The sequence below is a fragment of the Opisthocomus hoazin genome, chromosome 22, assembly GCF_030867145.1.
Source record: "Opisthocomus hoazin isolate bOpiHoa1 chromosome 22, bOpiHoa1.hap1, whole genome shotgun sequence".
Taxonomy (NCBI): Eukaryota; Metazoa; Chordata; class Aves; order Opisthocomiformes; family Opisthocomidae; genus Opisthocomus; species Opisthocomus hoazin.
Genome location: NC_134435.1, coordinates 9,785,266 through 9,798,846, shown reverse-complemented (window position 1 = coordinate 9,798,846; position 13,581 = coordinate 9,785,266). Strand labels below are relative to the sequence as shown.

Sequence of the window (13,581 nt, the reverse complement as noted above, 5' to 3'; positions counted from 1 at the left end):
AGTTCAGAAATCAGCTCTAGGAGACCAAACTTCAAAATTCACCCTCCATACTTATCTAAAACAAAGAATTTTATGCATCAGGTTTCTCGTTTACTAGTTTAAAACACAGCTTGGCTTGGCACTAAACCACAAAGAGCAGTGGGTAAGAAACTGTATTTTCTGACAGGTCACTGAGCCGGAGCCTAACATGCTCATCTTAACAGCTCATTTGTGTCTGCTGTCCTGACATTCTGACATTTGCTGTCAAGGTTCCTTTCTCCAGCAGCGAGGCGCTTCACTATTCAACACCAGTGCCCTAATCTGCAGCGGCACGTACCAGTCTCTTACTTAACTACTGATGCAAAATGGGTGTCTCTAGAATCCAAAGAAACACCCCCAAAACCCCCAAAATTAAGATAATAAATGGCTTCTCTATTATGCCAACTAGGTATTTAAGACAGCACAGGACACAAATTATGAAAAAGGTATTTATTATTTACACAACTGCTATAGTTCCTTAAGAACAATATATACCATTTTTATTTGAAAGGGTCAGTCTTCTTTCAAATACATGAACTGCATAATGCACAAGTGTTGGTAATGCCAAACAGCAGTCACATCACACTTCTATAGTGCAGGCATAAGCAGCGCAAGTAAATGATATTTTAAGAACAGTATGGCTGAATATTGTATTTAAACACAGTGTTTGCACTTTGACAAGATTTAGCTAGAAGAGAACAAGGGTTTTGTTCATGCTTTGTTAGGAATGTGACTTTCCCATCTGAGGTTCAAACCCTTTATCTGACATATGACAATTTTTCAGGCAGACTGCTTTTCACTTACCAAGTAAGAGTGGGTTTCTCGCTCTCAAATGTCAATCTTTTGTTTTCCAGTAAACACTGCTTTATAGTACAAGTTCACACACGGGTAAATTGGCCACAGAGGTGGTACTTTCCCATCTTACTGTCTTGCACAGAGAAACACTGACATACTAATACATACCAAACTTAGACAACTTGTAATTTATAGACTTAAATACTGGAATGGGAGAGGGAGACTGTTTCTAAAGATGGAGGGAATAGAGGGCTTATACAATTCATATACTGCCAAGGTTGGCTCCTTAACTTTTTTGGTCTAAATATTTTTTGCTAGTTTCAGAATGGTTTTGGTCTATAACGGTTATGGTTGTACTTCGGCAGCAAAGGAGAGGAAAGTATTTTAAATAGTAACACCAGAACAGAATGCAAGAAAAAGTAACTGACTTGTTTCTCCCACTTTGAGCTTATTGCTGTGATCTTTTAAAAAACCCACAACCAACCAACTGGAAGACCAAGTATAGCAGTCATTCTGGCATTGGATCCAGTGTCCAGCACTATTACACTCTAGCATAAAAGCAAGGAAAAGTCCAATGATCTTAGTTATGTTCCCTTCAATTCAGTGCCACACAATTTTATTAGCATTATTGTCCTTGCTTCTTTGAAAGATACCTGAAAGAAACAAAAGTACAGTTTTTCACAAAGAGGTGGCACAAGTATACCTAGTACATTTAATAAACAAAGTATGAATCTGTTTTCTTTTCTAACTAGCAGTACCCCTATCAATAACCAAGAACTAGAAATGTGATCAATACTACTTATGATTTTACTTGATTTCAACATTCTTTCAATTCCATGTTAGGTTATCTTACAGTAGTTCAAAGTCATGTTTTAAGGTAGACTCTAACAGGTTTTCAAACAAAAGGGAGGAAGGAAATGCAAACATGTTTTATTCGAAGTGGCTGAAAATTACATCAGTTGGAAAAGTAGCTATTCTGTCATTCCAGATAAAAAGGCCCACTAAATATGGCACTCCATCACATAAATTCAAGACTTTAACGAACAGTCATCCAGCATAACCTGAAAAGAACAGCTGTCCGCTAGCTTCTTTAGAGAATCTGAGTTACTCTAAAATGCTGCTTTTCTGACCTGTTCTCTTACCACTACAGCTGGAGCAATCTGGCTGCTCTTAGAGTTTTAACATTTGACTTCCTGTTCGAATAGGAAACAAGAAACAAAATTCTATCAAGTTTGCAAGGCTGTTCTTTAAAGCGCTGAACGAGTGTTTTTCAAATAGCATATTGCGCACACTTTTTTCACATTTATTGAAATTTCAGGCTGTTGCATAAAACCATTAAGAAGAATTTTGCTCAAACACTTCAGCTAATCGTCCTCCAGCAAGAATTAGGATGCTAACTGGTGCCCTAAGCATTTGGAAAACTCTTGTTTGTAAGGCAGTAACTTACGTTTCAGAGCCGACGGATACCGTAATACCAGACAACTTGGACAGCGCCTGAGAACCAGGCTGTAACACCCCAAACCTCTGAAGTAACTGCCAGGAAAGTTGCCTTGTGACAAAGGACCTGAGTTCTGAACTGACAGCCTAACTTTGCAGGGGTGGAAAGAGAGAGATTTCCAGGGACCAGGTTCCTTCAAAAATTCTTTTCCCTTTAGGAAGCACAATTGCTTCAGTGAAAACAACTGCTGGTCCTGAACACTGCAGAAGCATGAAACAAAAAAGAGGTCCCTTCTGTCAAAATTTTATGTTTTTAGGGAAGCAGCCTAAACACTACAGCCTTATTAAAATTCTACTCAAACTAAAGGATTTTCGTAACTGTAAGTGATGTCAAAGTTCATCAGCTCAGTTGTTTTCTGGTCTTTCTACAGACAACCTCAAGCAAAACACAGTGGGCTCAGGGACAGAAGGAAGAAAGAGTTCTGACTTTGTGCTTACCTTTCCCAATGTTTGTGATTCAGCTCCAAAAAGTCATCTAATTTTGCTATTTCTTTGAGGTATTGAGTGAGCTTTAGAAGTTCCTTGTCTTTATCCCGATTTAAATGTGCTTTCATAAAAGGCCTTATCTATACAAAATAAATAAACTGGGTATAACCATTTGCTCAAAGAAAAATGCTCCCAATTCTCTATCATTTACCACTTAATTAAAATATATTTTCAGTACTATGCCAAGTTATACTTCAGTACTATGCCAAGTCTCTTAGGTAAGAGGAAGAAAAACCTTTTCCATTAGTAGCCACATCCAATCTGTGTTTCTATTCATGCAAACTGGACTGTAGGGCTTTTGCCTTGCATTACCACAAGGAAGAAATTTGTTTTGTCTTGCACTTCTCCAAGCCTTCCCCTCCCAGTCAGACCTCATGATCTGCAATCAACTGCCACATTTTCTAATACAATTTCATAGATATTTGTGCAGGAGACATGAGGGGTTTTCAGCTCTGCTTTATGAGTTGTGTGGCATCACTGGAACCAGATGCTTTTTTTTAATGAAAAGTATTTGACTACAATCATAGCTTCTGTGAAAAGAGATGTCAGAAATGAAGCTTATCTGACACCTGCTTTAAGGTTGGACTGTATTATACCTGTGCCTTGTTTTAGTGACTCAGTGTTCTTGTCTGCAGCTCTGTTAACAACATTTTGACAAACATCTTTCAAATGTGAGCTAGAGGGAGCTCTCCAGATAATCCTCTCCAAGCAAAATCTTTGCTATCCATGTTTCTTCTAACACTGTACAGTTCCAGTTAAGATCATCTTGCTAGATCTCATCAATTCCTATCCATAGATCTCATCAATTCCAATCCATTTCACATCATGGATACTTTCAAATAAACATCACGGTGGATGTCTTCATTTAAAAACAACTTTAAAAAAAAAAAAAAAAGAAAAAAATAAATGTATGGGAGTTCTTTTAGTACCATACTGCTGTACCATCATATATAAGTAGAAATTTAAGCTGCATTCTTCTTATTCAGAACCAGTAGATAATGGAGCAGAAACTGGTTGACAATTTTATAAAATGAAATGTTTGCTGTTCTGCAGTCAAAATGTCTGGAGGTATCAATTATTCCTCAGAACAGAACACTTGCTATTACATTGGCATGCTACCATGCAGTAGAGCAGCTTGCTATTTGACTTCCGTTCTGAATATAACCATTCTTGAAATTGAATGTCACATATTTCCACGGTGTCTCTCAGCAATGCCCAGCTTCATTATGGCTCTCAGGTATAATTTAAACAGAAATAATTTAATTGATTTTGGTAGTCTCTTAAACGCTCACTTCATAGTGAAATAAAGCTTATTTTAAACTGCTATTAGGGAAATATTAGTCCAGACAAATGGCAATTTAAATAAAAATGTAATAAAATATGCATCTTTGCTAGGTAAGAATAGCCTTCCTTTAAGGTACAGCAAAAAAGTATGAGAATGTGCTACTTAAAGTATAAGAAAAAGTGCTAATAAATGAAAATTCTAGTTAAAATTACCTTGAGTCCATTTTGTGGATTCATTAGGAAGTTTCGGCCAATATCATCAAACATAATAGTATTTTTTTTGCTGTAATATTCTGAAAATTTTCCCCAGATAACACCAAGAGGCTTCACCTGCAAAAATAACATATAAAAGGTAACTGAGGTAATTCAGAACATCTGCCAGAGATAAAAATACCAGTCTACAGGAACTTGAGTCCGAAGTTGAATGGACATTTGTATTCTTTTGCTGCAAAATTTCCAGGTAGTTGGGCTTTACTATGGGAAGAGATGTGAAATAGTGTAACATACTAAATACTCCCTGCACTAAAGAAAAACTTTCTGTTGGTACCAAATTTTCTTGCCACAGTCATCCATTATTTGGTTTGAAAGCAGTGTCATCCAAACGTATTACTCAAATTAAAACATTAAACATTAATAGAGAATTTTGAGGGGGGAATCTATGCTTCCAAGATTCTTACAGTTTTCTCGCATGAAAACTCCAGCACAACTTTATCATTGAATATTTAAGGGGTATGACAACATGTCAGATGAATGTAGAAAAAGATCAGGAAAAACTAGGTACTTACATCTATCAGTCCTCTTCTAGGAGTGTGCACTGTAATCATGGCAGCACTGTCCAACATGAAGGTTATCTTGTAGTTTGCATTGGTACTCACTCCAAGCTCCTGCGTCATAAAGATTTGTTATTAAAGCTTCTAATTATGACAGTTTTACTGTACAACTGGAACCACGATTGTGATACATTGTTTGTCAGAGTGAGCTGCTAAGGATGACCAGAGACATACTAAAAATAGATATCTGGGGTTTTCTTAATGTGTTTTTTTTATTAAATTATAATCATAAAAGTAGACCATCCTACCAAGAGGAAAAAAGCTGATAGGAATTTATTTTTGTAGCATTTATTGTCAGAAATTTAACAACTGATGTCAGCATAAAATTAAAGCAAAAATACAGAGAGGTCTTGCTCATACCTTCATGCATAATCTCTCACAAGTTCTACAGGCCTCACCTTTACTCAATATTGATAGCTAGAATAGCAACTGTGTACTATCTGCTATTTGTTTCTTCCAGTAAATTGCAACAGCTCACAACCCAATCAAAGACGAAAAATACAGTAACAGTTCTTTGTTACCCTTTCCTCCTTCACATGTCCCAGACAGCCAATGTCAGTCAGAAATCTGTCAGTTTGCACTTCAAAGACTAGGTAACTCCTGAAATAAAGACTCTAAGGAAAACTTCTCCTTTTTTAGACAAAAAAACCCAAAAACTTTTACTAGATGAGAGAGCACAATTTCAATTTCAAATATTTTCCAAAGCTGAAAACTAATAGTAAAATCTGCTGACATGTTCTAACATAGACATTGCTGACTTCATTTTCGGTGTGTGCAACAGCCGTAACATGCAAAGCTACATGACAAGGAGAAAATACCCACTGCAGCAGCTCTCTTGCAGATACCCAACCACACTTAATTTCTTTTACATGAAAAAGTGAATCTTGCAAATGAGCAGCACTACCTACCTGGGTCAGTGTCCTGTTACACTGAAAAAAATAGCTGTTCTAGACTGTCTGAATTCCAGGCATAAATAGATGGTAAAGACGAGATTAAACTTGGTTATCTGATACTGCCTTTTTTAATGCTGTTCCTGCTTTGTAGTTTGAAACAAAAACTTTAATGCCAAGTATTGCCGGGATCATTGTTCCCTAACAGCGAGCGAAACTTTTAGAAGTAAGCACCCCTGGTGCTATCAGTTTAAGGAGAAACAGCAGTTTGCATCTAGTTGTAGGAATCTCTGACCGAGATCCTGGAGTAGGCATAGAAGGGTCATGATTCAGTAACACATGAAAGGGCTGGAAAGGCAACGCAGAAATGCAGAAAGGTGACCAGTGCGGGGGAAACAGCCCAGTTCTGAACAACGGTTTTCCACAAGATTGAGCCCTAGCACTACACTGACAGACACAATATAATCAGAGGTGTTAACACTGCCACAAGAAGCTGGAAGTTTGAAAGGCTCAACACTGACTTTACTTGCTCTAACTCCACTTCATAGTTCTGATTTAAGGTTCTCATTTCCTAGACCACTCTGAGGCATTTTTGTTTGTTTAGAAAAACTGTAGCAATTCATTATTTGAAGGAAGAGAACACTAGAAAATGTGCTTTGCTCTGCTAAAACCTGAAAAAATGTTTACTCTATAACAAAGAGTGGAGATACACACGCTTAAATTTGGAAAAATTTTCCCTGAAAAGGAAACAAGCTTTGATTTACAAGCATAAAAAAGCCCAATCCACCAACGCAACGTACAGCAATTCTTAGTAAGCTCATTAGATCTACAGCTAAGCCTGACTGTAAATATGTTTACCGCTAGGTCAGCTGTGCAGAACTGGCTGGTTGCCTGATTTAGGTACGGAAGAAACCAGGATTGAAAGAAGAGCTCTTACGGATGTTTTAATAAGGCAGAGGAAGCAACAGAACCACACAGCTGCAAGAGGTACAAGACAAATATGAAAATAGTTTCCTTTTGATAACCTACTCCAGCATGCCACATCTGTTCACTCCTTTAAAAAAAAAGATATTGCACTTAAAGACTAGAACTCTATAATTAGAGGTAAGATGAAAGCAACTGTGAAGGCTGCGTGACTAATCTAAGTTTCAGCAGGTACTGACTTGTGTTTAGTTCTGCTAAATTTAGCACCTACTGCTGATAGTTTGTGTGGAATTCTAAAATTAGATTTAATCTAGTTTCGCAACAAAGATAATTTAAAATGACTATGAAGATGTAAAAAAATCGGGTTTTGAGTCATACAGCTTCCCTAGTTGCTAACCCTCTCTGTAAGGCTGAGTGTGAGTCCAACTATATGAACAACTAGCCAGATTAGAAATAAACTACACATTTTCAGAACAACTTACTTTCATTTTAGCTTCAATCCACTTCATATTAGTAGCAGCTGAAACAAAAGGGAGAAAACAGAAAGAATACTTTATCAAAGTCAGTCGTTAACAGGCAAAAAGAAACAAGCCAAGAAATTATTCACTTAACATACAAAATTTAATTTCAGAAAGATCCATCCTTGTTCCAGCTTTTATGGTTCACTGCCTTGAAGACAGCCTTCCTTCATGGAAGTCTATTTTTATTTAGAAAAGCTTACTTTTCAAATGAACAGCTAGATAAAGCACTGCATGCATTTAAACCATTTTCTAGATCAGCTATTACTGAACTACAGTGTGCAGGACCACAAGAAGTGGGCTACACGCACTTTGAGGAACCATCCTGACTTTGCAAGATTTTGTCCTGGAAGCAATGGCAAGACTATATAGGGCCTGGAAAGGACAAAGTGTCAGCACTGCCCACTGATGTAAGAGTATGTGGAAACAATGTTCCAGACTATGAAAACTAAATCTTGTAATACAATTTTAATACCGTTTAAACTCTGCACTGGCTAAAATCTGTTCTCCATCTGCTGGATAGGAAGTGAAACAGTATGCAATGGCAAACGATCAACCATCGCTGTAGACAGGGGAGTTTGGTCCATTTGGAAGTTCACTACTTATTGTCTAGATTGAGATTATCTGTAAACGTAGCCATCAAACAGCACTTGAATGTGGATTATACAATTTTGTTATTTCAAGCACTTGTTTGTACAAAGTAACACTCAGTAAAGTGATGTTGAACGTTATACTGTGATTGGACCCATTCATGAGAGCAATATGTGGTGTTTTTTTCACATAAGAATTACTATTTTTCTGAAATAGCTCTAACAGCTGTGTTAACATTCCTGCTGAATGTGCTACAGCTAAGCATTCATGTATTGGTTTAGATCTTGCGATTCACACTAAAAAGCAATATAAAAACCTCCCACCCAGAGTCTCTGCTCTGAATGACAATTTACAATAAAATCTTAGTTATTGAGTATAAAACTTACACCAAATTACAATATCATAATCCTCATATGCAGACGTCAGGAATTCATGAAGGTACGGCCTCATCAGTTCTACCCCAGTTTCAGCACATGATCTGTGGTCTAAATAGAATATGAGAGAAGCAATTCATTATTAAAGTTTAAGTTAAGTTATTAAAGTTCAGTCTGACTTTCCTATCTATCCAGAGACCTGAAGAATTTCATGAGGGAAGCACTGGGGCACTTCAAAATCGTGAATGAACTCATAGCAAACTACCTTTCCCATTTTAAAGGTGGAGAGAAGAAGCAGAGGGGATACTTATCTGTTGATCCTTACAGGTATTTGAGGGCTTAGCTAATAATTAAATCAGATATCTGTGGGTCTCAATATCTTTGAACAGTCAGGCCAAACAGTTCCTCTTTGCACCTTAGCAAATATGTAACAGTGTAGATATGAAACGGATTCCTTCAAACCTAGTCCAGTTAATTTTGTGAACAGGTATCAGGCTCATTTCAGATGTGCAAATGTTGCCTGTTCCAACTAGAAAACTGCTGTTAAATTCTGCTAGCAGAAGACTTCTAGATAAAAATTTTAAACTTATGACTAAGTTAAATTTTGATCTCAGGTTGTAAACAAATCTCATCAAAAAGGAAAGCTAAGGAATAAGGCAAACTATTATTTACTGCTTATAGTCAAGCTGCCATGACACACCTACATCCCAGAAAATTGAGTCAGAAGGAAAATTCTGGCTTCTAAAAAAAGCAGTCTGACAGAATTTTCAAGTAAAACATGTTTTTGTGCATGTTTAGTAATGATCTGGAAAGAAAATTTGAAGCTATTCTCCCACACCCCCCAAAAGTGGAGTCAATCAGGTACAGACCGAGATCATTGTTTCACAGTATCTTGCCCTGCCACTGTGATGTCCAAGACGTAAGCTGGTCAAAAGAAAGATTATTTGGATAGAACACTAAATTGCTGCTTTTTTATGTCATCTTGCAGAAAGTTGCTGCACTAAAATCAACAATACGCAACACTTCAAATGCCCAATGCTTTTTAAAATACGAGCAGAAGACCCCACAATAGTACAAAGCAGAAGTCATATAGTACAACACATACCAAAGTTACAGAAGTAGATTTGTAAAGCAAAAACCAAGAAACTTGAACTGACAAATAAACTGACCTCTTACACAAAAAACACAAGTTGCATAAAATCTCACCAAATAGTGTATAATCAACATCTAGCACCAGCAGCTTTTTTCCTTCTCTAGGAGGATTCAGGATTTCCACTTTGTATTCTTTAACTCTGCGGGAAATTTTTAGTAGATTTTCTTCCCTAATGTAACAGTGCAAAAAGTTACAGTTAATTAAAATGCATACTGTACATTCAATAACAGGACTGTTTTTTAATAGCTGAAACTCCTAACCTATTTTCGACTTCCACAACTTCCTCTTCAATATCAAAGTCATTGACAACATCATCGTTGTCAGGAGGTGGCCCAAGGACATCTTCCTAGAGGAATAACAACAAAAGATAACTAGGATCACTGAAGGAAAATAACAATGGATATCAAGTTTCTGTTACTGCACATTACGGGGGAGGGGAGGGGAAAATTAACAAAAATGATTTCACTTTACTGGTGGAAAGAATTACTGAAGTATACTGCTGACTGTTCAGATTTGAGAAGTCAGTGAATATCAAAATAATAGGTTTGTACTTTAAGTCCAGAACAATACAGGAGTTTAATGAAAACACTGCTATCGCAGTTCTGCAGAAAAGCTTACTGTACATAGAATAATGAACACCAACAGAAATCTACTGTACTACTACTTTTCAAATGATTACTGGGATATCCAAAATTAAAAACCATAATTAGGAGATATGAACATTTTTTCCTGTTTGAGCTAATAAACAGCTAAAATACTTACCAAACTCTCTTCACGAGTGCCCATCATCATAATTTTAGTATTTGGTTTCAACTTGAGAGCTCCAAGCTTAACATCATCATCTGCAGGTTTGCCTATAATGTGAGCAGATAGTTTTTTTTACTGGGGTAGAGATATTTTAGTAAACTGTTAATACATTTCACGCTTAATTGAAATAAGCTACCAGTCAAACACCACAATACCCCAAGCTGTATTATTCATCCTCCTTCATATACAAATTCATTGCTTGTTGGGCTAGCAGCAATTTAACTTCTTTTAATGTACGTTTGCCACACTTCCATGTCAGCCATTAAAAAATGACCAGGTAGATCTATCAATAACAAAAAATATGCAGTGATGTACAAAATTCCAATGCTTACTCAAAAGCTAGATCTGGGAGGCAGATGCCCTGTTAGCAGACACATCCTGGCTAGGTTTAGGGGATGCTCAGCCATAAACATCTCAGGCACATCCACAACAAATAATAAATACAAATAGTTACCTTTCATTTTAAGTCCAAGTAGTTTTTGACGCTCTGGCAACACCCCAGTAAGGCCTTTAAGAGACTGCTTCAGATCCAGCACTGTGTCTTCTTCTGATAGCGAGGTTATTGTATACTCCTGTCCACCCCATTTTATTATGAGAGAGAGAGACATCCTTGAAGCATATGTTCAGTATTGTTTTCTGAAAAATCTGCTGCAGCAGGAAAATACAATGACCATGTAAGGAAGAAATAGAAGAATTGCTCTTTTCAGAAGACAAACCATACAGTCTGTTTAAAGTATTTTTGATCTTTTATTATACTGTACAGCAAAGAGCTGCTTGTTTTGCATGAACAGATGACAAGCATGTTGACAAGACGTTGAAACTAAGGGGAAAGGACAGTGCTAAAACTGAGGTTCTGAGTTCCACTTCAATGTATTTAGCAATGTCACATTCACTGTTTGCTCCAGCATATGCTCAGTTGCTGTGTGTTCTGTACAGGTACAGCCTGTTCACTGCACAACCGGCACTCCAGCAGAGTACTGCAGTATCATAAAAGTCATTTCAAGTCTCAGAAATGTCCTCTGCAATAATCACACAACTCAATCAGCCATGAATATCTTTACATATGTAACAACAAAACAGCAAATATGAAATAGCTAAAATACATGGAACCACAAATATAGTTCTGAACAGTTCATTTTTAGCATTGGTTTTCTCTAATCACTTTCACTGTGCAATACCTGCAGTAACACACACCCCAGGTCACGTCTCACTGTAGCAATATCAAAGTAGGATTTTGAAAACAAAGCCAAAATACACACCTACACAACGCAATTACACTGTAAGAACTGCACTTTCATTGCAGTGCTAACAAAACAACCATAATTATACGATCTTTAATTTACACAGCATCACTTATACAAGTTGTATTAAACAGTTTTGTCCTGCATTAAACACAGCAGAAAAGCAAGATTTTTAGCTTTATGCGGAAGGAAGAAGAACATGCTTTTTCTGTTAAAGCTTATAAAGAGAGAATCAAGGAGATCAAAAGGTATGAAAAGGCTGTTGCAGACTGTCAGGAGATGCAGAGGGGGCCTCTGCACCACTAATTGTGAGATTGTCCTCAAAAGACTGGTATTCACAAAGAAGAGAGGGCAGACCTGTGAAAAAACCCGAAGCTATCCACCTTCAAGAAATGCATTACACCAAGAAATACAAGTCTGGCCATCCTGAAAAATCTCAGAATCCAAACATCTGATTCCTCTTCCTCTCTCGCACCCTATTCTCAGACAAAATGCTTCTCATTTACACAGTAAAGCCTATTAGAAACGAACAAGTAATTACTTGGGCATACCCACGAAGCTCAGACCAGATGAGAAATCGAGCGCTAGATACAACTTGCTTGCTGAGGACACTACAAGCCACACCTCCACACTATCCACAAATCCAGTCCACTAAGAGCCCTGAAAACAAATTGAAGAGGAAAACTGCTATCACAGAAAAATGAACATTTTTTTTGTTGGTTTTTTTTTTTTTCAAATATATACAAGATTGGGACCTGGTATTACCCTGTGAAAAACACTCACGAAAAAGGGGTCTTAGTTTCACCAAGAAATTCAACTGAGGTTAAGGCTGCATAGCATCAAGCAATGTTGATAATACGTAGGGTCATTGTCATAAATTATCCTTGTCCATAAATCTTAGACTAAGTTTACGGAAAGAAGAGTTTATTGTCTGTTTCCTCACCTGCACCATACACCTCAAATCATTCTGCAAGAAAATGCATAGGCCAAGAACTGAAGAAAACTTCCCCAGTCTCTGTCCAGTGCTCAAACGGAAAGATCACCCCTCCAAAGCTGAGCACGTGACCAACCATCTGTCCTTACTGAATTACAGTCCTGTCAAGACGAACTTTATCAGAAATGCCAAGCAGAAATAAGACATCTTTATTTAATGCCAAAGCACTAAGGGGACTGAGTGTGCACATCAGAATCAACGATTTCAGGGAAACAGATGGGGAGCAAAGAAAGTCACACAGATTTTCAAAGCTTCTACCATCAGGGCTGGACACCACATGAAATTGCAGCTTACTGAAATGAAGTTTGCTTCGATTAATTACATTTTTGGAGCCTTTACAAGCCCTCTGGACCACCAAGAGCCCAGGGGCTGGAAGGTCACTGGCTCAGAGAAAGCGTTAAAGTTGTGTTGTTGTAGATAAATTGTTGCGTTACACCACTTTTCTTGGAAGATTTTGGACGCGAGCCCTCCACATCTTCAAGTTTCGCGAAGCAGCATAAAACACGCAGGCAAAAACCCCAGAGCGCAGCGAGCGCAAGGCTGCGCAGACGGGGCTTTCTACCGCACCGCAACAGGTGGCGGGAGGGCGCTCCAAACCGGGAGCCGCTCGGCGCCCGCCGCCGCCGCCTCTCCGCACCGCAGCCGGGGCTCGCTCTTCCCCGCCGCGGCTGTCCCGGCAGCGGAGCGGGGCGAGCCCGGGCGCTGCTGCCGGCCCCGGAGCCTGGGAAGCCGCCTCCGCCCCGCAGACCTCACAGAGGCCCCGGGTCGGTGCAGATAACCGCCCGCCGTCGGGCCCCGGCCCCGCGACCGGCCCTGCCTCCCCCCGGCCCGGTAAACCCTGGCCTCCGCCGCACGCGGACGGGCTCGGGCCCAGACCCACCGCGCTGCCTCGGCGACCAGGGGCAGGGCGGCGCTCCCCGCAGCGCACCGGGTGACAGTGCCGCCGCCGATCCACCCCCCCCCGCCCCTCGGCAGCGCGATGCGGCCCCTCACCCTGTCAACGGAACCGGCACCGTCCCGCGATCCGCCGCACCGGAAGCGGAACTGGCGCCCACCGGAAGCGAGGAGGGAGGGGGAGACAGCGCGCGGTGTCCGCAGGCGCCCGGATGCGCGCGGGTTTCCCGCTCGGCGGGCGGCGGCGTCGCTGTGGCGGCGCGAGGCGGTGTCGCCGCCGGGCCC

At 39.4% G+C, this 13,581-nt stretch overlaps 1 protein-coding gene across 3 annotated transcripts; it reads right to left on the bottom strand.

Annotated features, from left to right (window-relative positions):
* Positions 1-453: 453 nt before the first annotated feature.
* Positions 454-13,442, bottom strand: UBLCP1 (ubiquitin like domain containing CTD phosphatase 1). 3 transcript variants are annotated; one of them, XM_075441783.1, is made up of 11 exons: positions 13,396-13,442; positions 10,622-10,815; positions 10,123-10,214; positions 9,621-9,706; positions 9,414-9,529; positions 8,220-8,318; positions 7,207-7,244; positions 4,866-4,964; positions 4,294-4,410; positions 2,749-2,876; positions 454-1,466 (listed from the first exon to the last, which is right to left on the bottom strand). In XM_075441783.1, the coding sequence occupies exons 2-11, from the start codon at positions 10,773-10,775 to the stop codon at positions 1,439-1,441; spliced, it is 957 nt and encodes a 318-aa protein (XP_075297898.1). In that variant the 5' UTR covers positions 10,776-10,815; positions 13,396-13,442; the 3' UTR covers positions 454-1,438. The 3 variants fall into 3 exon arrangements, with proteins under 3 accessions (XP_075297898.1, XP_075297899.1, XP_075297900.1); XM_075441784.1 differs by having other exon boundaries at positions 10,622-10,812; positions 13,396-13,439; XM_075441785.1 differs by lacking the exon at positions 13,396-13,442 and adding an exon at positions 11,960-12,039.
* Positions 13,443-13,581: the final 139 nt, after the last annotated feature.